This window comes from Manihot esculenta, chromosome 1 (genome assembly GCF_001659605.2).
Source record: "Manihot esculenta cultivar AM560-2 chromosome 1, M.esculenta_v8, whole genome shotgun sequence".
NCBI classification, from domain to species: domain Eukaryota; kingdom Viridiplantae; phylum Streptophyta; class Magnoliopsida; order Malpighiales; family Euphorbiaceae; genus Manihot; species Manihot esculenta.
Window position 1 is genome coordinate 34,133,273 of NC_035161.2, and position 22,592 is coordinate 34,155,864.

The 22,592-nt window shown below is 34.0% G+C and overlaps 4 protein-coding genes across 9 annotated transcripts; 1 reads left to right on the top strand and 3 right to left on the bottom strand.

Annotated features, from left to right (window-relative positions):
• The first annotated feature begins 118 nt into the window (after window positions 1–118).
• On the top strand, window positions 119–9,449 carry LOC110604931 (phosphoinositide phosphatase SAC6). 3 transcript variants are annotated; one of them, XM_021743570.2, is made up of 21 exons: window positions 119–420; window positions 513–686; window positions 765–848; window positions 1,124–1,251; window positions 1,344–1,435; window positions 1,922–1,979; window positions 2,263–2,319; window positions 2,404–2,437; window positions 2,537–2,617; window positions 3,318–3,424; window positions 4,130–4,216; window positions 4,317–4,394; window positions 4,685–4,755; window positions 4,844–4,942; window positions 5,113–5,212; window positions 5,409–5,517; window positions 5,672–5,744; window positions 6,627–6,720; window positions 7,245–7,337; window positions 7,715–7,781; window positions 8,983–9,449. In XM_021743570.2, the coding sequence occupies exons 2-21, from the start codon at window positions 539–541 to the stop codon at window positions 9,111–9,113; spliced, it is 1,791 nt and encodes a 596-aa protein (XP_021599262.2). In that variant the 5' UTR covers window positions 119–420; window positions 513–538; the 3' UTR covers window positions 9,114–9,449. The 3 variants fall into 3 exon arrangements, with proteins under 3 accessions (XP_021599262.2, XP_043814829.1, XP_043814831.1); XM_043958894.1 differs by having other exon boundaries at window positions 9,028–9,449; XM_043958896.1 differs by lacking the exon at window positions 4,844–4,942.
• A 144-nt stretch (window positions 9,450–9,593) lies between these two features.
• Window positions 9,594–11,162, bottom strand: LOC110605691 (disease resistance response protein 206). Its single transcript, XM_021744692.2, has one exon. It carries the CDS (start codon window positions 10,321–10,323, stop codon window positions 9,766–9,768), a length of 558 nt encoding a protein of 185 aa, XP_021600384.1. The 5' UTR covers window positions 10,324–11,162; the 3' UTR covers window positions 9,594–9,765.
• Window positions 11,163–11,909: 747 nt separating this feature from the next.
• Window positions 11,910–13,990, bottom strand: LOC110608371 (dehydrodolichyl diphosphate synthase CPT3). The gene is made up of 2 exons (XM_021747686.2): window positions 13,674–13,990; window positions 11,910–13,228 (listed from the first exon to the last, which is right to left on the bottom strand). Exon 2 carries the CDS (start codon window positions 13,192–13,194, stop codon window positions 12,079–12,081), a length of 1,116 nt encoding a protein of 371 aa, XP_021603378.1. The 5' UTR covers window positions 13,195–13,228; window positions 13,674–13,990; the 3' UTR covers window positions 11,910–12,078.
• A 445-nt stretch (window positions 13,991–14,435) lies between these two features.
• On the bottom strand, window positions 14,436–17,979 carry LOC110606505 (aspartic proteinase Asp1). 4 transcript variants are annotated; one of them, XM_043958902.1, is made up of 9 exons: window positions 17,801–17,979; window positions 17,418–17,623; window positions 17,138–17,255; window positions 16,831–17,054; window positions 15,918–16,142; window positions 15,688–15,826; window positions 15,098–15,295; window positions 14,909–14,981; window positions 14,436–14,808 (listed from the first exon to the last, which is right to left on the bottom strand). In XM_043958902.1, exons 2-9 carry the CDS (start codon window positions 17,606–17,608, stop codon window positions 14,696–14,698), a joined length of 1,281 nt encoding a protein of 426 aa, XP_043814837.1. In that variant the 5' UTR covers window positions 17,609–17,623; window positions 17,801–17,979; the 3' UTR covers window positions 14,436–14,695. The 4 variants fall into 4 exon arrangements, with proteins under 4 accessions (XP_043814837.1, XP_021602089.1, XP_021602692.1 ...); XM_021746397.2 differs by having other exon boundaries at window positions 17,418–17,528; window positions 17,801–17,975; XM_021747000.2 differs by having other exon boundaries at window positions 17,418–17,547; window positions 17,801–17,975.
• Between the last annotated feature and the right edge of the window lie 4,613 nt (window positions 17,980–22,592).

Here is a 22,592-nt window from a genome sequence, read left to right on the forward strand (position 1 = left end):
TATAGATAACTTTACTCCACAACGAAAATTAAATTAAAAAAAAAAACTTACTATAAATGGGCAGTCTACCTTTCAGAAATGAATTGAAACAAACTAAAAGAATAAGGAGCCGCCCAGGATAGAGTTACAGGCTGAGGGTCATCAAATCCAACGGTGGAGAAGAAGCAACAAAATCGTTAGCAATTGACCATGTCAAAAAGAGCAAGGTGGATGACGGACCACTATTTCAGTTTCAGAGGCCGAAATGCAAGCAAATTCCCTCGCCTTTTCTAAAGCCCAAAACCTGTTGAAACCTGAAACTTCCCAACTTTTCATACAAACCCAAATATTTGAAAAGTTTTTTTCTTTCATTTTCAAAGTTAAAGCTGTAGTCTTCATTGGATCTCATTATTCCCACGTCTGTTTGATCTCTCTACTAAGGTTCAGATAACTCGCACATTCTCTCTTCTTTACCTTCTTCTTGTATTTGAACTTGAATTGAGAGTTTTTTTCCCTTTTTTTTTTTTTTGAAGGGAATTGGGTTATCGATAACATAATAATGATGGAGAGAGCAGAGTCGGGGCAGAAGCTATATACACGTATGCGTCTCTGGGAATTTCCAGATGAGTATGTAATTGAACCTACTGATGGATCTTCTGGTTCTCCGTTGTCTGTCAGTCGGGTCGATGGCTCCATGAAACTCCTTGGTTTGTGTTTCCCTTTCTTTTTTGTTGGCTTATGCGTGATTTGATTACTGTTACATATTTATTTATTTTGGGTTCCAGATGGAGTTCCAGAATGCAGCTCTCTTCGTGTTCCTAAAATAAGGACTATTTTTGGCGTGGTTGGGATGCTTAAGCTTGTGGCAGGTAACAAAAACGTTTTCGATTCCATCAAAATTTAGTTAGTCGAGGCCAAATGCTGTTGCTTTGACTTCATTGGATCTATAAGTGCAAAAGGAAACATCCGCTGTGTCAATTTACAATCAAATATTGTGTTTTCATTCATCTGAATGTTGGTGTTATCAGTGGCTTTTTTTTAGGATGGATGTTTGATTCTGCAAAATTGTTCTGTAAGAGAAATTTATTTAAGATCTGAATTTGCATTTTGGTCTGACATTATAATAAATTCTACTATGCTTTAGGGTCATACTTAATTGTTATATTGGAACGTGAATGTGTTGGATCATATTTGGGACATCCTATCTTCAAAATTACATCATTGAAGATTTTGCCTTGTGATTGTTCTCTTAAAAATTCCTCCGTAGAACAGGTAACTCTGCTGTTCCTTTGATTCCAATGCACTGGTTCTGGTTATATATGTAGAAAGTGGTTCAGTTTTAATTGTTACCCCAACTTTGGCAGAAAAAGGTGGAAACTGAATTCTCTGGACTGCTCAGAGTTGCAGAACGTACTCATGGTCTGTATTTCTCATATGACACCAATTTGACCCTGAGGTAAAGAATCAAATCACATTGGTTGTCTTTATCTTTTTTTTTTTTTTTTTAATTGTGTTTCCGTTGTGGAAACCTTGAGCAAAAGCAGAACTTATATATATATGTATGTATATTAAAAAATTATCTATGGCTTCATTCAGAACTTCAAACTTTGAATTCAATATTGAATTGTTAAAATTAATGTAGAGTGCAATATGAAAAAATCTATTCAAATTAAATAAAATTTTTGAGTAAAGGACAAAATCTGGATCGGCAATTTTCACATTCTGGAATGCCAGTTGGGTGGGGGGTGGGGAGAGCGAATTAGGTAACACTGGCTGTGGTTTGCACTTATCCAACCCAAGAAAAAAGGTGAAAGAACCAAGGTTATGATGGATGTATAACATTGAAGTCGATAAGTCAAAAAACTAACCTTATTTATCAATGTCTTCATGGAGTATGTTGAAGGTGAAACTATTAACTTTTGTACAATCTCTTTTGCTACAGCGCCCAGCGACTGCACGATTTGGGTGATGAGTCTAAATTACTTCCACTTTGGAGACAGGTAATATTTGACATTTGAAATCATTACCTTTCTTCTTCTTCCTTCATGCTTTTTCATTTTCTATTTTCTGCAATATTTTATTGTGAAAGTTTGCTGGTTCTTAAACGAGATTCCTCCTCTTTTTCTTTTTTCCCTTCCTCTTTGTTAACTTACTCTGGTGGTTATGCTTGACTTTGTGAACAATACTACTTTCCTGCTATTTGCAAGTCTCAATATTAATATATTTTGTGATTCAATTTCAATGGTTTTGAAGTTTTCTCTTCTCATCTATTGTTTTTCACAGGCTGAACCCAGGTTTCTCTGGAACAATTATATGTTGGAAGTGCTCATAGATAATAAGGTTGAACTGTTCCCTTATTGCTATTTTGTTATGGCGTTAGGAGTTTGTTACTAACAAGTTCTAAACATTGTCTCTTTTTTGCAGCTTGATCCATACCTACTTCCTGTTGTCCAAGGGAATATCCTTGTTAAAATTTTGCAGCTTGACATGAATACAAGTTCACTTTAGCTATTACACGTATTTTTTCTATTTGACTTTATCCTTGACTGATGATCAGGCTTTCAGAACTTTCAAGCAGCCATTGGAAAAGATATAATTGAAGTTACTCTGATCGCTAGGAGATGTACTAGGAGAAATGGTAATTAAAGCATGCTATTCAATACTCTAATAGTCTTTCGTTCTTGCGTGAATGCTGATGTATGTTCAATCTGCAAGTGTTTGTCCTTTTTTTACCCAATTTATTGCTTCAATAACATATAGGCTGAAGCAGGAATGCACTAACTAGGAGTGATGGGCACGTATAACATGCATTTTTAGATTTATTATGAAACAACAAATATATGGGGAATTCAAAGTTCTCACTGTAAAGAAAAAAAATTAAGCATGCAGTTAAACAAAATTGAAAAATAATCATAAAGTAACTTTATGTATAAGGGGGTTGTTTCTCCTTTTGCTCTCATTAATTAATTGCATGAAGATGAAATGTTGACCTTTGTTTTTTTGTTCTCTTTAAAGTTTTGTATTGTTTTGAGAACTTGAAGAATGCTTAAGGAACATCTTAACATAATTTCATATGTGAGGGTGTTGTTTCTCTTTTTTGTTTCTAATGGATTTAATGAATATTAATATCAAATATTGAGTCTTATTGTGTTACTTTTTTGAAGTCATGGTGACTGCTGAAGGAAAAGCATGAATAGAAAAGTTTGAAGCTTTTTTTCATGCTTCAGATATTGTGAGAGGAACTAGTTGTATCATTCTTCCCAATAGCATATCAAATACCAATTTGTCTGCTAATTTTTCATTTAATAAATTTCATGAGAATTTATATTTCTTTGAAGGCACTCGCTTGTGGAGAAGAGGAGCTGATCCTGATGGGTATGTTGCCAATTTTGTGGAATCTGAGCAAGTTGTGCATTTGAATGGGTTTACAGCATCATTAGTTCAGGTAAATGTTGATTCATATGTAATATATTTTCTATCCATAACTAAACTTGTGCAATGGAGTCATTGTATAATTCTGAATTTCCTTAAATTAGAAGGTACTGTACATAAACCAAGGGTCCTAAATACTAAAAGGAAAGAGCAAAGTGACATGACTATTCTGAAGTAGGTATTGGGGACAAATGACTGTCATTAAGAGATTGAATAAGGGTGTATAGGTCTGATGCTTGGCATTCATGTTGCATGATGTATTCCTATTATTGTAGCTTTTATATGACATTGATGGGATGGGAGCAAGTTGTGCATTTGAATGGGTTTACAGCATCATTAGTTCAGGTAAATGTTGATTTATATGTAATATATTTTCTATCCATAACTAAACTTGTGCAATGGAGTCATTGTATAATTCTGAATTTCCTTAAATTAGATGGTACTGTACATGAACCAAGGGTCCTAAATGCTAAAAGGAAAGAGCAAAGTGACATGACTATTCTGAAGTAGGTATTGGGGACAAATGACTGTCATTAAGAGATTGAATAAGGGTGTATGTGTCTGATGCTGGCATTCATGTTGCATGATGTATTCCTATTATTGTAGCTTTTATATGACATTGAGGGAATGTGTTTTAAAAGCCTAACTTGTGCATTAGTGTGACATGTGGATTTACTTCACAATGCTCATGTTATTTCTTCTTTTGTTGCCCTTTTAGATTCGAGGTTCAATGCCATTTCTTTGGGAGCAGATAGTTGATTTGACATACAAGCCTAAGTTTGAGATTATCAAACCCGAGGATGCTGTGAGTGTTGTATATTTCTCCATGGTATTCTTTGTTCAAACAATTTTCAGGCTCCTTTTTCTCCGCTAAATTGACTTCTGGAATTTTGCATGTCATCCAGCCTCAAGTAGCAGAGCGGCATTTTCTAGATTTGAGAAAAAAATATGGAAGTGTATTAGCAGTTGACCTTGTCAATGAGGTGCATACTATATTATCTCATAATAATGATATTTGGTTGATTAATTATACAAATTGCAGTGACTCGTTTGTTCTAATGATATTATGTACCTAATTGCTTGGTCAATTCCATTTACATCATTGAAGAGTATTAAAGGCATGCACATACTTGTTAGCTGTGCAGAATATACATATATTCTGTATGTGTAAGCTCTTTCAGTGGTCATATGTGTCTTTGTTTGAGAGTGTATATATGCATTTGGAGTTGCTATTTTGGGCCATTTGTTGTTGATTGCCTTTCATACTTATCAGCATGGAGGGGAGGGACGCTTAAGTGAAAAATTTGCGAATGCAACACAACACATCCGTAGTGATGATGTAAGGTAGAACTTCCTTTCCTATAACCATTTATCTCTTTTTTTTTTCAAAATGCTGTCACATTTAATGCTAAAGAGCTACTGAATATTGTAGATATATACACTTCGATTTTCATAAAATCTGCGGGCATATACACTTTGAGCGCCTATCTATCCTTTATGAACAAATGGCGGATTTCCTTGAGAAAGGCGGGTAAGGCTTTGTTCAGAGGTTTGGAACTAGATTTTATTTTTACTTGAATATATTTTGTTGCACTCACTCACAAGGAGAGACAGGGAGAGAGGTTGTCCCAATATCCACTTCTCGAGATTAGCTTGGCTTTGACATTTTGGTAATTTCTGACTTTCTTTATAACTGGATAGGTACCTTTTGTTGAATGAAAAAGGTGAGAAAATAAAGGAGCAAACTGGGGTTGTAAGGACCAACTGTATTGATTGTTTAGACCGTACAAACGTTACCCAGGTAGGTTAATTTCAACAACAATACTTTTCCTTATGGGTTTGATTAGAGTCAAAACAGATAATTAGTATATATTTTGCAAACTAAGAAGTTGGATTCTCCTGGGCTTCCAGAATGTCGAGCTGAAATTTTCCATGGCATCGTATGGATAGATCTTTTCCTTCTTAATTCTTATACCCATGTGTATTTATGGACACAGAGCATGATTGGTCGAAGAATGTTGGAAATCCAACTTAGAAGGATTGGTGTTTTTGCTGCAGAAGAAAAAATTAACTCACACCCAAATTTTGATGACAGCTTTAAGATATGTAAGTTGAGTACATTCATATTTTCTACTTGCTCTTTAAGAATATTTATAAAATTCACTAGGTCGTTATCATCTTTATGCTTACCTGCTATTATTAACACAATTCTCTAACATTTGAATGTTGACATTTTGGTTTCTACGGTTTTTGTCTTCAGTATGGGCCAACCATGGGGATGACATAAGCATTCAATATTCTGGAACTCCTGCTTTAAAAGGAGATTTTGTAAGGTACCCTTCTGCAGATCCATTTATAAGCTTTTTTATGCAAAATATGCTTATGCTACACTTACTGAAGATTAATGGGATGAAGTTTTTTGAAATTTTCCTGAAATGGCATTTGCAAATGCACAAGATCTCGACTTTACAGTGCTCATTTCTTTCTTTTTACAAGACACTACAAATATCATTGATAAAACATCTGTTTTTGTACGAGTAATTTCATGCATAGAAATAGTATTTTAACACAAGTTTAATGAAACTTGTCAAATTGGTAGCAGTATAATGATGCAAACAATTCCTGTCCCTTTATTGTCAAGGCATTAAAAAAAAATATGGTACACTTAATGTCAAGGCATTAAAGGACATGGTACTTTTCTAGACTTTTGCCTATTGTTTTCATTATTGTCCTTTGGTAATTGGTACACTATGATGACCAGTGCAGTGCTCATGAGGTGCACTTATGGTTCAATGTTTGTGTTTACATGTAATTTATTCCATTCCTCTGTGTTTGGATAGTTATGTATATATTGAAATCTTTGTACTTTATTTTTTTTCCTGCTACTAGCTTTTTTAACTGTAGAGAAGACTAAAACCTACTGGTAGCAAGGTCAGCATTCATCCTTTAGTTCATTGATCTCAACAAATGTGGAGATTTGGCAGTCTTAACTTTTTCAAATACATTGTGCCTAATGCCTATTTCATAATGACACACTTTATATTCTCTTTCTGCTCATTGCAATACTCCCTACTTTTGATGCTTTTGGTCTAAAAGCTTTATTATATACTTCAGTATCTGAGTGATGTTTGCCATATTTGCTTGCATTGACATGCTTACTATTCTTGTCCTTTGCTTTCTTCAAGTTCTTACTTCTGACTCCTCTTGCATTGCAGATGTGGCCAGCGGACAGCCCAAGGGATCCTTAAAGATGGTTGGAATGCACTTGCTCGCTATTACTTCAATAACTTCTCTGATGGTGTAAAACAGGTGGTCATCCTTCACTTCATTCAAGTTACAGATAAATGGCTATTGAAGAAATATTAGCATTTGTCATAAAAAATTTCCCTTTGTGCGTGTGTGGTGAATTTGTGAAAGAAATGAATGTTTTCTGCTTATTAGTTGGTAATAATTTTTTTTGTTGAAGCTTCAATAAGCTAATTTAGCTAGCCAATATATTCTATGAACTTTCTTTGCTTGGAGGATCCTATGTTATTTATTTGTTTGATAAAAACAGTTATTTGTTGTAAAGCTTTGCTAGTCAGTAGTCGATAATAATCTTTTGTAACTATTACCTTGCTTTTGTTGGATGATGATGATTTTATTTATTTGTTTTATAATAGCAATTTGTTGTACCTGAGCTTGGTTTCCTTGGTATTTCCCTTTTAAAAAAAATTATTTCGATAAAGGCTATCTAACTGCAATGATATATGTCTTATTAAGAGAATTATCTCTTCTATAACATTTTCAATGGTTTATTGACTGGCTTTTTCATTTTTTGCGTGCATGTGAAGGATGCAATTGATCTCTTACATGGGCATTACATTATGTCTGTGAGCCGAGATATGACCCCTCCATCTCAAACTGGAGGCCTCGAGAATATAGCTGTGAGTAAAAGTCAAATAAGATTCTTTTTTTAAAATATATTTTAAATAAGATTCTTTTTTTAAAATATATTTTACGCCTTCGTCTTCTCAGTATCCATGTTAATTATAAAATATCAAATTTGTGGTGAATTGCTACATGTCATTGTCGAGCATATCCTAAGCTATTAATAAAGTTGGATTCACAATGATGATGGATCTGAGCTGTTACTTGCTTTCTCCCAAAATAGTCTTTGCAACTTCCCTTGACATTTTTAACCATGAAGTTGAGTCTGGATGTGGACAAGATTCTTAATGTTTTATAAATTTGATTCATTGTGTATAACTGTATATCATTACTTAGACTACCTACTCAGTATAATTTCAAATTCTCTTTGCAGTCTTTTCCGCTGGCGCTATCATTGGTCTTGACTGGGTTCTTTTTTACCCTTATGTCACTTCGGCAAGGTGAGCTGACTAGTACTCATGGAGCAAAATATTCAAAGTTTGTAGTATGTTTGTGTGTGATTCACATAAGAGGGTTGGTAGCAATATTCACCCTATAGGACATCGGGACCAAAAAGCAAACAGCCAACTTTATTAAATCATCCGTACATATAGATGGAAATCTGTTATTGCAGCTTGAAGAAACTTGATGATTGGATAAAATAGTTAGTTTGACATTGAGAAAGGTATCTCGTATATGATCTCCACCTATAATTGTGAGTGGCCTGGAGGCAGTTACATGTGGGGTTAAAATTTTTAAACGTTGAGTTTCCATTCTCCTTGCTTTTTTCTGTTCAGTAAATTAAACATAGGGACATGGTTATTGTCTCTGAGAACATCTAATGAACAACTTAGAGTGAACCATCAACAAAAGGAAAGAAAATGCACTGTCTTATTTTGTGATAAATAAAAGATCATTAACATCCACAGGCATGCGTGTGCATGTTCATGCATATATATTTGAAAGTGCACTTAGACAGAGTGATGGAGAGAGAGATTCTCTGCAATCTGTACTCCCAAATTCTTTCCTTGGTCAGATTTGATGGGGTTGTTTACTGCTGTGTAATGTAGGTTTTAACCGAGTTTTCTCCATTTTTTTCATTAGTTAGTATTTTTTGTAGATTATTTTAAGAATTATAAAAATCAAATTAACTTTTGGATTTATCTCTGTTCATCTAGATCATATGCCTTATAAATTTAAGTCGATGACATTGTGTGTTCATTGTTGACATAAATATTTAATGTTTAAACTTTACTTGATATAATTATGAGTAAAATTATCGAAATAAATATTTTATTCTTACTAAAGTTGAAGTAAAATAATGTGTGCATTAAATGCAATGCTTGATTATTAAAAATTAAAAAATTTTCATACATTTAGAAAATTTTGGATAAATATATGTACGAATTATCCCTTTCAATGTGTATGTGGACGTGTATAATGATAAAAGTACCTTGGTCAACAGTTAGGGAATAGTCTAGCCATTCAGAGGAGCAAACGTTGCCTTTTAGTATTTTGGTCAATTACCTCTATCATAAAAAGTAAGATTGTCGTTGGCCTTGAACAGGAGGAAAATTGAGGTGGTTGGTACTATTATAACCATATGTCTGCAGCTTTTCTTACCAGCAATTGACTATCCTCTTTTACTTGTCTCTTATGCAGTTCGATATGATCTTCGTCACTTAATCTTCTCAACTATATGGGCAGGCCTTACTGTAGCTATTGCAGCATTTGTGAGGGCCAATGGACGGATTTTCTGCAATCGGCCTCGTTTGCATAAACCTCGGCATTGATTATAGGTTCAGAATGCTCTGGCATATATGACTTTCCTGTGAAATTCTTGGCATGGTGCTTACTTTTTATTATCATAAATTTTTCTTTGTATTCTACATAGCTTTGATACTCGAATTCTATCACGAGGTCTAATGATTCCCATTCATGCATTTGTTGGCCTGAACAGCAATTGCTTTTTTACGTTATTTCATTTTTATTCTTTCATGTAACGGTGGATTTTGTTTTGCATTGTTCAAGCTCAAAATATCTAGGTGGTAGGATTGCAAGAATGCTTGAGCCTTTTTGTATTAAACCTGCTACGGCAAAAGTTAATATAGTAATCATGACTTTTTACAGCTGTTGGTGCCAATTTTATATTTAAAACAATTAAATAAATAGTTTCAGCTTTTATATCCTTATTGAATATGAAGATATGGAAATTGGAAGTTTGTAGTGATTTCTGAGGCTTGCTTTATTGTATCTATTACTTTGCGCTTTGACCAAGAAAACCAAGAATCAGGGGAAGTGGGAGAGTGATATTTGATAAATAATGTAATGATATTCTCTCCAATTTCCATGCTAGAAGAAAACATAGAACAAAATGAAAAATGTTGAGCATGATTCGTAGGCTCGTTATTTGAACATGTTGAATTGGGATTTTGAGTTTTCCCTCTAGGCTGGATGAACTTGCTCTGCATATGGAGGCCAGTACAGGTGAAATTCGATCTTGTAGACAACAGTGATGCCGACGAGATCCACCGGTGAAGATGTTACATAGCCTTGTACAAACAAGAAATCTCCAGTGCCTCCCACAACAGGATGATCTGCAGGTTTGACATTATGCGTGCCTCCAACAATGGAAATTGACCCTTTATGGTTCTTCAAACTTAGAGTAATCTTAGCAGTAGAAATGCTCGTAAGCCCATCGAGGCTAGAGGTTATGGAAGTTCCTTCTGCAATACCGACGACCTTGGACGTACGGTTGGCGGTAACTGTCATGGGATCCTCGAAAACAAATAAGGTACCAAAAGGCAGTGCAGTTTGGCTGAGGTTTGCTCCTGCAACACCATTCACTATGATATATCCAGTTTTGTTGATAGTTTCATGTTGGTAAAGTGAAAAGTGGAGGGACTTGAGTTTGTGGGGGTGGTGTTGTGCAGCAGAGGCAGCCTCCAGGGAAAGAACTAAAAGCAAAGCAGCAAGAGCATAGGGGAGTAGAGATTGAGCCATGGCTATGTCTTTAAGCTGCAGAGCTTGTTAATTAAACAGCAAGCGACTGGTGCACAGGTACATTTATAGAGCTTTCTAAGAGAGTTGACCAACTGTAGAGATTTGGAATTTACATGAGAACAGAGACTATTTTGTTTCAGAAGACAGGCTGAATCAGTCAAACAACAAATCTACCGTTGATATATATAAATATACAACGGATGAAAGTGGATGCAAGTGTGAACGTCAAAACAGGTGAGAATGCATTTTCAAACCCATGACTGCAATGTATATGATACAATTGAAAGGAGATTTATGCAGCAAACGATGCGTGCAGTCAAAAGCAACCCGTTACCTGCTCCAATTGTTTATTCATAATTCTCTCAATCTGATTGGTGATTCCAAAGAGTATGCACAATTGAGGCTGATCCTTGATCTTCGTCTTTTGAAGAAAACTGCAACAGAAATTTTAATAAACTTCGAGAAGAGTTGAATTCAACCATGGGATTTTTAGGAACTCTTTGCATTACGAATGCTAGAAGCGCTGGGCTGGCTGCCATTTGGGAGGTTGAAAGCACCATTTTTTATTGAATATTCTTCCTTTCACACCACATTCTAAATGATTTAGTTACATAACTTGAATCCCAAAGGGAAAATAAATAGATATAATAAACAAATAAAATTTATTAATATTGTGCATGAAAGCTTGGCCCGCTTTTATCCCCAGAATGATATTGTTTCTAAGACATCAATGTCTTTTTTGTTTTAGTTCATGTATCATTGAATTTTCTTTATGCACTTTTCAAGCTCAAAAGATTTAGGTAATAGGGGAGATGCAATGCAACCATCATATAATATATGACACATTTCTTTAAAAATTATTTCAATAAATTTTCTTTTATACACCATTACTATTTTTTAAAATTTCAAATCCTAACAAAAAAATAAAAATTGTTAAACTCTTAGAGAAATCTTCTATTATGTGTATGTTATAGTTGTTTTAGTAGTTCACTTATAATTCTACAAAAATTAACTAATTTAATATATGTTGATTTATTTGTGATTTTATTGGAGGTCAATGATTTTAGACATTCTATATGGTATTTAACTAAAGCTGATTTAGTTCTCTAAGCCTGACCCTTTGCCGTGCACCTCTATTCACTGCTCTTTGGCTAAGGAACCTACACTTGAAGTTGCTCTGCAACATCAACTCAAGCCCCAATATATGACGTGCACAACCCAGTGGACAGATTGTAGAATTAGAGTGTTTCAGCCACGAGGGCAATAAGTTAAATTTGCAGAGCGTGTAACCATTTGAGTAGACACTCGAGTCTTCTCAAGCATCACATAGTCCTTCTGTGGTTCATGGTATACATCTTCAAGTAAACACGCTGCAAAGCATCCCTTGCATGGCATATCCATAGAAATGGTTTCTGATAGCTTAAATTCTAGACAGTATGAGTGCAAATTCAAGATCTTTCATGATAATATGAGAATGCATCAAAAGAAGCTTCTCATATTTTCACGAGTTAACTGACCTATATTGAACCTGATTATAAATTTAAAAAAAAAAAAAAAGAAAAAAAAAAGGAAAAAACACCACCCTTGCAACTAAAAAAAAAGCCCATGCTTGAAAATTTAAGCTTTCTGTATCACATCCTTGAGCTTACCAACTTCCACAAAAATTTAGTGTACTCAATTATCACATGACGTGTGATACGTGACTTTTCTGCAGCATTAAATTCGTTACAGCTGCTTCTCAAAAAAAAAACAAAGTTACAACTGCCGCCTTTTCTTTTCCAAATAAGAATGGTTTCTTTGGAAGTTTAATACTGCCCACAGCAAGTGCCATAAACCAACTTCTGGCCACAAAGCATCTGGAGAATACAACAGACACTCACTAGCTTGCCAAAGTAGAAAGTTGCTCAGGCGGGTCTCTCCAGAACTTCGAATAAGGATGTCAGGTTTCGGAGCTACTGCCATGTACATATGCTTCTCAATGTCAACTAGCTTTATTATAGAACACTCTCCCTGCATATCCCCACATTCTTTGGATGCAGATGCTCCATTGCCCATTCTATTCTCCGTCATTGCTTGATAGTTATACCATGTATCTACATAGGATCCTTGGACAGCACGCAAAGTCATGTTATTTTTATTGCCATCCTCTTCAACTCCTGTAGTTATACAACTGGAGGTCACATTTGCCCTTGTTGCTTGAGATTCATCTGTCTTGTCTTTCTGGGAATCTAAATAACCAAATGGGACGACACCATTAAACTTTTTATTATCCTCCACTTCATCAATGGCATCATTATTTACTTTACAAAAGCTCAATGATTGAATTTCCTCCTCTTTATTTTTACATGAAACTTGAACAGCATGTACAATCTCATCACGTGAAGTGTAGGCTATGCAGATTAGAAGGGTATAATTGGTGTTGTTGGCAGTCGCCTTCATAACCTTTTCTGCTGCAATCCTCACGGGTTCACTCAAAAGCATCAAATTTCCTATAAAATATATTCTGACTCCATATTGATTCACAATGCTTTCATCACTCAGCAACTCCTCAATCTTTTCTAGCAACAGATCCATCAGGTCCTTAACCTCATCAGGACTCCTTTTAAAATTATCAATGCTAAAAGCATAAATAGTTACATACTTCACTCCCAATTCATAGCAGTACTTAAGTAAGGAAATAAGAGCTAAAAATCCAGCCCTATGACCAGCCCCTTCTTTCATGTTCTTCTTCTTAGCATACCTCCGATTCCCATCCATTATGAAGGCAAAATGATTGGGAATGGGTCCCATTGATAGAACACGAAAAATGCATATTCTAAGGAAACTACCCAAATTGCCAAACATCTCACTTAGTCTACTACTTTTTCCCATTTATTAAAACCAAAATTGCCAGTGCCAATCTGAGCTGTTAAAGAGGAAAAAAGAAACAATTGATACCAGTGGAGTCAGTTTCTCAAAACTCGGTGGTTATTTAATAAAGAACTTATGCATCATGGAAGTAATCGAATGATAGTATGAAAGTGGTCATAAGAAAATATGGGCATAGTCAGATGGAAATCAGGAAATTGCTCCAACGTGAAAGAGCTCACTTACAGAAACATCAAACACACAAATCTCAGAAATCTATTTCAACAAACACATTCAATAAAGCTTAAATTTCAACAAACACGTTCCAAATTTCCAGAAATACAAATCGATATGAGAAATATCAACACATAAATCTCATAAATCCATCTTAAAAATAATTGCTTTAAATTGTAGTGAACTATCATTTCAAATTTCCTATGGAAATCTAACTAGCAGTGTAAAACAATATACACAGATCGGCAGTTGGAACATTGATTTAATACCGGCGTGACTGAGGACGAGGACCAGCGGCGCGACTGATGACGAAGACTAGCGGCAAGGAGGGCGAGCAGCTGGACGAGGAGCAGCACCGAGGACAAGTGCAGCGTGCCTGAGTGAGAACGCGTTAACAGCAAGCGACAGGAGAAACGACGTTGGGTGTTGCAGCGGCTGTATTTTGGTGTTTATACAGCTGCAACTCGGGGAAGGGAAAGCGGGCGTCGACAATATTTTGAAAGAAAATGTGTGGTGAAGGGTGATAAATACATTAAAAATGCTTAAATAAATTAAAAAGAAGCATCCGTAGTTGACCCTCTAACTAAAATGATGCTTTGGTCATCGCTTATATACTGAGAATTTGATATAGACTTGCAAAATTATTACCTTCATTTTTTTTTTTCTTTTTCTAAAAGGTAAAAGAACCAAGGAAATGAAAAAGCTTCTACAAAGAGCTGTATTTTTTTTTATTTAAGAAAATCATGTATAAATTTTTAACATTATCTAGAAAAGGCTTTAATTGAAAAAAAAAATAGAATTACTGAATTGCACGATTCTTAAGCTATTAAAAAAAGGGTATCGATAAAAAATAAAAATAAAAAAACTCTGATCATCATATATATATTACTTGATTAAAATTACAAGGCAAATTTTGGCAGAAATAGTAATTCATGCTTTTGAATTTTATTAAGATCATTGATTGAGATTTTTGTGAATTTTTTATTTATTTGAAATTGAAATCATTCTTATAATAATTTTAACATAAATTATACTTGGGCTAGTCTTGGCCCAAAACAAAATATCTGTAGATGCATTCGCAAAATTTTGAACTTCAATACATTGTACTTTTGTAAACTTCAAATTGCATGTATCCCCAAATACAGTTGTGTGGGAATCTCCGTTGAATAGCTTATAGTCATACATCTATATATGCATGCATACATGACTCGGTACAGCTTTCTTTACAAACATACACGGATGGTTTCTGTGATAGGACCCTATGATGTTGAGATCACCAGGAGTGTCACCGTTACCAAATAAAATTGCTTTTGGACTTGGGAAGCTGATCACAGTTTGCAGAGGCCCATCCAATCACTTGCTTCTCATTGTTGTAAATCACCAGTCTGTCTTGCATTGATATATCTAGCAGAAAAATGAGGAAGATATCAGTTCAGAAGTAGAGCTGATATTTCTCAATTATTAAGATATGCTTCAGATTATAAAAAGATTATTCTTTTCTTACCTCCAATGACATTTAGATCGCGCAGCCCCACTTCTGAACCATTTAGAATTCCCAAGCAAGCATTTCCCTTGGACTGGCAAACACAAACAGTATCGTTAGCACCCACATAGGAAGTGTTCCTTCTAATTGCACTTGGCACAAAATTGCAAAATAAAAGGTGGGAAACAAACGGTTAAAGGATTGACTTACTGATATGATCAGATACGCTTCTGGGGTGAAGTCAAACTTTGTTTTAGTCTTCCCATTGCTTCTGAAGCTCAGTGTAAAGGTCTTGAAAAATTTCTTGACATCCTGAATACTTTTAAAAGGTTTCTTCCCTTTCCAACAAAGTGGTAGTGTTTGATCTGCTGTTTCAACTAAGGGCATTCCTGATAATTCTTTCTTCAACTATAAATAAATATGCCAACCATGATACAAGGTATTAGGTCTTGAGGATGGTTCGATAATATAAATAATTCTTGTTTCAAACTAAATTGACAGTGAAATTTGTTTTTATCATGCACAGGAGGCAATGAAGAACCCCCCCCCCCTTTTTTCCTGTCTGACACATGAATTTCACTGTTCATGTAAAAAAATTTATTTGTGTGTGTCAATTGTCAGTGAGAGAAAAGAAAGCTATTCATGCACAGAAAAGAAGTATCTTTTTCCAGTACAAAAACAAAATTCTGATAAAAGGTATAGATAAAAATTTTGCATATAGTTTAAAAATCCAGAGTGTAGTTATGTTAATTTTCTGAGAGCTATTTTTGGCATGCAAAATGAAATTGTCTCCTACTCACTGAAAATAATAATCCTTGATATGCCTGTGAATTCAGGTAAGTATAAGAGCTCCCACTGTCAAAAACTGTACGTAAATTTCTTATCCCAGTAGATTTCCCATCAAATAATAATTCTGCGAATCCAGGTGAGTAGTATTTGCTGGCACAAGAGATGAGTTGCTTAAATATAAATGAGAAAAACAAAGCTAGACTTTCGAAAAAATGAAAGGAAATCCACAAGGTGTAATTACCAAAGATCACTTGACATTGGTGTCCAAGTTATTCGAGAAGAGTCATAGGTATCCTCACCAAAGAAGAGAAATCCTCCACCACGCCCACTTAAACAGTGGCCAATCACATTTTGCACCAAACCTTGGCTACTTAGCTGCGATGGGATGCTAGATATTCCCCTGCCAAGGCCGAGTATTCCATCCAAGGGATGATGAGATCTACCTGGAAGCTGATCATATCCACACCTGTAAAACAAAAGGGAAATGTAAAACTAGTAAAAACTCGAGTAAAGTGACATTAAGAATAATTTCCATTTTTAACTCTTGTGCATATGAGCATAAAAGAGACGGATGCAATTACCAATATGTTTTTCAAGATGTTAAAAACGGCTATTCTAAACCTACAAGCTAAGATTTCACTTCAACAAAAACAAATAAATAAAACCAAGCCTTCTCTAATGTATAACATAATAGAAAACACTAAAGCAGCTTTAAAGTCCTAGTTGTTAATGAAGCCCATTGTGATTAGTCTCTCATCTTGGATTCCAATCCCCTTGCTCCCCCAGTTTGAGGACTAGGAGTTTGGCCATTATGCTTTAGCCATGAGACTTAAGCACCTTGATGTGGTGCCCCAGTTCCCCTCCCCAGCTAACAATTATGTCTATTTCCATAAGGGAAAGGGAGGGAGGGTGGGGACCAAAGAAGACATTCTATTGCTAATCAGAACTCATTTACCCTCAATTTTTTTCAATTCCTGAATTACACGGATCTCTAGACTTGCATAAAAGGATAATTGTCATTCTCATCCAAATTCTTCGATGAGACTATCTAAGAAATTAAAAAATATATATATACTGCAAGTTAGAAAGGGGAAAAGAAAAAAGAAAACTGCACAAGTCCAGTAAAACTAAGACAAAGAAAGCAAGACAATTACCCAAAAGCAAGAAGAGGATTAAGCCGCTTTCCATTTGTGAAGTTGAGGAGAAAGACATCCTTGACAAGAACACCAAGGGATGAACCACCATCTGCATACTCAACCACATAGTCACACTGCTCTGTGTCTTGACATTGGTGGTCACCAGGTGGCTGCAAAGATGCACAGAGAGGATCCTTGCAAGTCACTAGGTTATTACTGGGTTTATAAAGAGGATGAGGTGCCTGCAAATACCACTGTTAACATTAAAGCGTAATCCCAATAGATACACAATTCTAAATAATAATCCGAGTGACAATGAGTTTACCTCAGTGCATCGGCGACAGGGAGCATCACACTGGAGCCATGTGAGGTCACTTCCTGTGTCTATATCAAGAAAGTAGGGTTTTGATGGTTGCCCTATATTTAGAGTAACATTATAATATCTGCAAAAAATTGAACTCCATAACCTTAGAAAAGAGATAATAAATGTGCTCCGCGCAATTATACTATGATCACCACTACAAATCTCCTTGGACTTCTTATATAATAAAGGGGCAAATAGTTAAACAAGGATAATAAACCACTGATGTATCTTATGTACATACCCAGCAGGATAAACATTCCCATGAAGTGGAAAGACAATGGATCCAGCTCTATTGAGCATCATTGACGACATCATTTCTCCTGAGAGCATTGCCTTTGTCCACATTTTCTGCCTGTCATCACAAGAAGCAGCTGAAGACCCCAAAATGAGACCTAGCAGGACCAACAACGCAATCATGGAAAAACCTACCATCCCTTTTTTCCATCTCTATCTCTCATATCAAATGAATAACCAAACGTTTAGAATTTTAGTACACAGTGCAATCCAATATACTATTCAATGCTGTGTTTGTTAAAATGACTGAATGGAGGAAAAAAAAAATAGATAGCCAATTTGTTCTGAACAGAACAAACCCATTGAAGAAGGATAATAATAAAATCAAACCTGAGATTCTTAAAATGTTTAAATAATATCTTCTGGGTTCAATTTCTTGATAGCAAACACCGTCTCAGCCCCAGTGCTCCCATCTATCCATATATCCTCAAGACTTGGCAGAGTTGCCCGCCCAGCCAAGCGTCAGCCTCGAATTATAGATAACTGGGTCAAGTAGCCTATAATTTTAAAACACAGAAGCAGGCCACCAGGGAAATTTCGCAGCTAACGATCAATTATGATTTTCCCTTCAAAAATAATTAATATTCTTTTTGTAAATTTATAAAACAATCAATATAAATATTTTGGAAAAATGTGAAGAAGACCAACTAATGTGAAACATATTTTCCTCTTGTCAATTAATACAGTTTTTTTTTAAGAAGCAATTAATATTTTATGCATGTTATTCACAAATGTAATAAATTTAATCTGATATTAAATATATTTGAGTAAATTTAATATATTTTAAATTTTTTATTTTTATTTTAAAAAATATTTATATATTTTATGCATATTTTTATTTTTTAATTAAATTAGTTAAAAATCTTATTAATAATATTAATAGTTTAAGTGAAATGAATAAAAAAAGATAAAATTGAGATTTTTTTTCATTATACTTTTAAAAATAGTTTATTTATAAATTTTAAAAAAAATTTATTTAAATATAAGAAAACATTAGCTTTTAAGATATAAAGAAAAAAAATAACTTTGGTAAAAGATTAATTAATTATACTATTAACTAAAAAAATAATAATTTTATAGTTTTTCATATTTAAATCTAAATTTTTAATTTTTAAATTTATTATAATTATAATAATTTTTTAAATTAATTTTAATAAAATTAAATTAACATATTTTATTATTTTTAAATAAATTAACCATTTAAACTTATACTTTTACCATTTAAAAATTGATTTTATTTAGGTAAATATGTTGATTTTAACGAATACTTTAAACTAAAATGTTAAAAACTCCATAAACACTGTTCGAAAGTGATTTAATTTTTATTTATTTATCATATTATATGTTTTATTTTAAAATATATACGATTTCTTATTTAGATTTTTTATAATTCAATTATTACTGTTTAAAAATATTAAAATATTATTATTGGTCATTTTTATTTTAATTTTATTTTTATGTGTATAACCCTATATGAAATATAAGTTATACTTTTAAATACAACCTTTAGTAATTTGCTTATAATCGAATGGTGTATCAAGCGACTACGGATAAACTAACACTTTTTTTAATTAATTGGAGATTAAGTTAGCATTTTTTTAACTAATTATTCTAATAATACAATTTAAGTTTAATAGTTTTTCTATTTCTATCATTAGAATTTATTACCTGACATTTAAGGTCTTATCAAAATTTAATTTAAATGAATTAAGTTATTAATATGGTAAAAATAATGACTATGTATTATATAAATTAATTTAAATATGGTTTAAATTAATTAAAAAAGTTAATATAATTATAATAAATTTAAAATTAAAAGTTTAGATTATAAATATAAACATTTGTAAACTTGTAATATTTTTAATATATCTAATTAATTTAGCCACATTCACAATCACATGCATGCTGGGTAAATTACATAAATGATCCTGGACTTGAAAAGCATGTAGCAGTGGAGTATTTAAACTTTATTAAGCAATATAAATTTTATTTTACTTTCAACCGCTAGTTTTAGGTTATTTACGGAATTGTACCTTTCTCGATTGTTACGAAGAAGAACTCTCTGTTCTTCTTTTTATTCTTCTTTCTTTATTTTAATAAAAATATTTATATATAATAAAATAAATTTTTAAGTTATTTTTTTTTATAAAATCACAGAATTAAATTATTGATAAGAGTATATTAATAAATGCGAGAAATCTTATATTCTATTTTTTTAATTTTCAATCTCTATTTTAAAAAAATATATTTTTTTCTTAATGTCACGCTTTCAAATTAAAAAATTTATTTTATTTTTTGTCCATTTGATACTTGAAATGTTTTATTAATTAAAATAATTATTTATAATTAATTTTCTCCCTAATTGCTTTATATCCTGTTTTATTTTTATAAACATTTCAATAATTTAAAACATAAGTATTAATAGATTGGATATAGATTTTTTATGACAATGGGAGGTTTTACTATATTTATAAAAATTTTGAATAAAATAAAATTTTTGAAATAAAAAAGTTTAAAATATTTTTTTTTATTCACATGCAATGAAAAATTGTATTATAAGACGGCTGGTTGCAATTAGAAAAATATAATAAGTCAAGAAAGCTTTGAAGAGAATACTAACATTTCTCTTAGACACAATTTAGCTATGATATCAACAAAAGAATTAGCTAATCATGGTACCTACGAGAAGGTGACATCTAGTATACAAGATTGAACCTTCCTAATAGCTACCACTGTTTGCTAAAATTTCACTGTAAAGAAGCATCATAAGTGGCAATGGTCTTATATAATACAATAAAATCTATCTCATAAATAATAAATTGAAAATCAGTCTCAACTGCTAAAGTAATTATTGTTAGTAACATTCGACCGTCACCTGAAATGGTAAAGAAACTTTAAATTCTCTTGCTAATTTCATGAACTGTAATCTCAATAATATTTTTAACAGTTATAGCAGTTGAAAAAACTGATCCAACTATATTCCATCATAATTAAAATTCAAAGTACCAAAACGTAGACGACTACAAATAGTCTAAAAAATATTATGGTGGTTACATGAAGGAGAATGATCATAAAGATCTCCATTAAGCACAAGTTAAAGAAAAAAATAAAAGAAATACATTAAGTAGTAGTTAAAGGACCATGAGATTGAATTAAAACACAATGATTTTGTTCTTACCCTATATATTATAGTGTAGGATAACGAGAGTCAAGAGTCTAGCACCATTGAAATTCAACTGAGTACGTCCCTGTAAGACAGTTCACCAATACAAAAATTTTGAAAAGCCCATTGGAACAGACATGTACACACAAGGATTGAGAAGCCATGTTTCTCAAGCATGATCATACCAAAACAACTTATATTCAATTGTTTTGAGCTGAAACTAGTAAATCTTATTGTTAGAGTTATTTAACATATAACGCCTAATCAAGTTAAATAAAATGAGTAAAGTATTATGAAGAATTCGCCAAAAGAAAAATGGATGCTTAAGATAAATATTAAGAGACGAAATTCCTTTCCGCACCCAAATGAAAAAAAAGAAAGAAAGAAGAAAATGTAATAAAGTAGCAGGAGTAGAAACCAACTTCATAGGCATGTGATAACCAGACTTCATACTATATTATCCATATTTTGTGAAGTACTAAACTAATATGTCTTGTAACGACCCGAAAATCGGACCGCTACCGGCGCTAGAATCCGGGTCGACTTAAGGCCGCCGGGACCCGTAGCAAGCCTGACATAAAACCTGTAAACCTGTATAATCCCATACATGATCAACAACATGCATAAAAATTAAAACTTTTCTTTCCATGAACATCAACCAGACTCAACCTGTGCATAATCATTGACATAACATTGATCCCTCTGTGGGATCTCATCTGTGCCCTCAAAGGGTAACATAACCTGTGTTGAGCTGGTTTACATAAACATCATCAAAATCTCTAAGATCATGTATAAAAAGGGATACAACATTCTATGGTCAAGCACATACTAACATCCATAAAACTCATTACATAACTATACTGTACTTTTGCATTACAATTTGATCATGTCCATTGCTAGCTATTACATAAACATGGCTTCTTTACTCTATCCAGACTCCCGCACTATACTGTACCTGCAAGCCTGGGGGTAAGGGGAGAGGGGTGAGCTAAAAGCCCAGTGAGCTGAACTATAAAACATTTTAACACTATGCTTTAATGAAATGCATCATAACACAAACAATTCACATAAGGGTTGGGTGAACTCGTCACCAATTAGTCCAAGTTAACTCTGTGCCAGGCCTGTAGAATGGGGCCTGGTCTTCCTGTCATAACATACATTACTTACCATTTTCCCAGGGCCTCCTCTGGCTCCTGGTCTTCAAGTCCCATAACCGTGTTAGACCATAGGATGGAATCCCGGTCTTTCCTTACTCTGTGCCAGGCCTGTAGACTGGGGCCTGGTCTTTCTTACTCTGTGCCAGGCCGTAGCATGGGGTCCTGGTCTTCCTGTCTTGGACTAATTGGGTCATCCAACATTCACCCACATCAACAACAATTTATGTAATGCGGCATATTCGTGAAAACTAATGCAATCATCCTATTGCATAATCATGATGCATGAAACATGATAAAGCATTTAATTTAAAAGATTTAGTTTTAGTTCCACTCACCTCTGGCTGACTCTGACAACACCGAAGCAGCTGAACTCACTGCTGGGGTCCTCGGTTCCTCGGGTCCGAACCTACACAGGTGGACTCAAATGAGGGACCAAACATACCTGAACATAACTCTAGAATATTCCCCAAAAACCCCCTAAAACATCATGAAATAATCTCATAGAGATATGCATGAAATGGCTGAACAGGACACTTTCGGCGGCACCTTCGGCGGCCGAAAGTCCTGGACAGAGACGAAACTCAGGTAGGTTCGGCGGCACCTTCGGCGGCCGAAAGTGCCAGACAGAGACGAAAGTCTCTTTTCGGGGGCAACTTCGGCAGCCGAAAGGCCTGCCTCCCCAGCCATGTTCGGCGGCCGAAAGTACCTTCGGCTGCCGAACCTGGTTTCTGCCAAAGGGCAGAAACTTGGCTCCCTTAGCACATTTCGCCTCCAAACCTTCCAAACATGCATATTTTTCAAC

Bases quoted from the DNA above. Each gene is read 5' to 3' on its own strand.
- LOC110606505 (XM_043958902.1), bottom strand. From the start codon at position 17,608: ATGGTAGGTTTTTCCATGATTGCGTTGTTGGTCCTGCTAGGTCTCATT. The intron at 15,296-15,687 runs GTGAGTAGGAGA...ATTTATTTATAG, and splicing joins ATCAAGGATTATTATTTTCA to TTGAAGAAAGAATTATCAGG. The intron at 14,982-15,097 runs GTAAGTCAATCC...TGTGTTTGCCAG, and splicing joins AAGCGTATCTGATCATATCA to TCCAAGGGAAATGCTTGCTT.
- LOC110608371 (XM_021747686.2), bottom strand. From the start codon at position 13,194: ATGGGAAAAAGTAGTAGACTAAGTGAGATGTTTGGCAATTTGGGTAGT.
- LOC110604931 (XM_021743570.2), top strand. From the start codon at position 539: ATGATGGAGAGAGCAGAGTCGGGGCAGAAGCTATATACACGTATGCGT. The intron at 687-764 runs GTTTGTGTTTCC...TTTGGGTTCCAG, and splicing joins TGGCTCCATGAAACTCCTTG to ATGGAGTTCCAGAATGCAGC. The intron at 5,518-5,671 runs GTAAGTTGAGTA...TTTTGTCTTCAG, and splicing joins TGATGACAGCTTTAAGATAT to TATGGGCCAACCATGGGGAT.
- LOC110605691 (XM_021744692.2), bottom strand. From the start codon at position 10,323: ATGGCTCAATCTCTACTCCCCTATGCTCTTGCTGCTTTGCTTTTAGTT.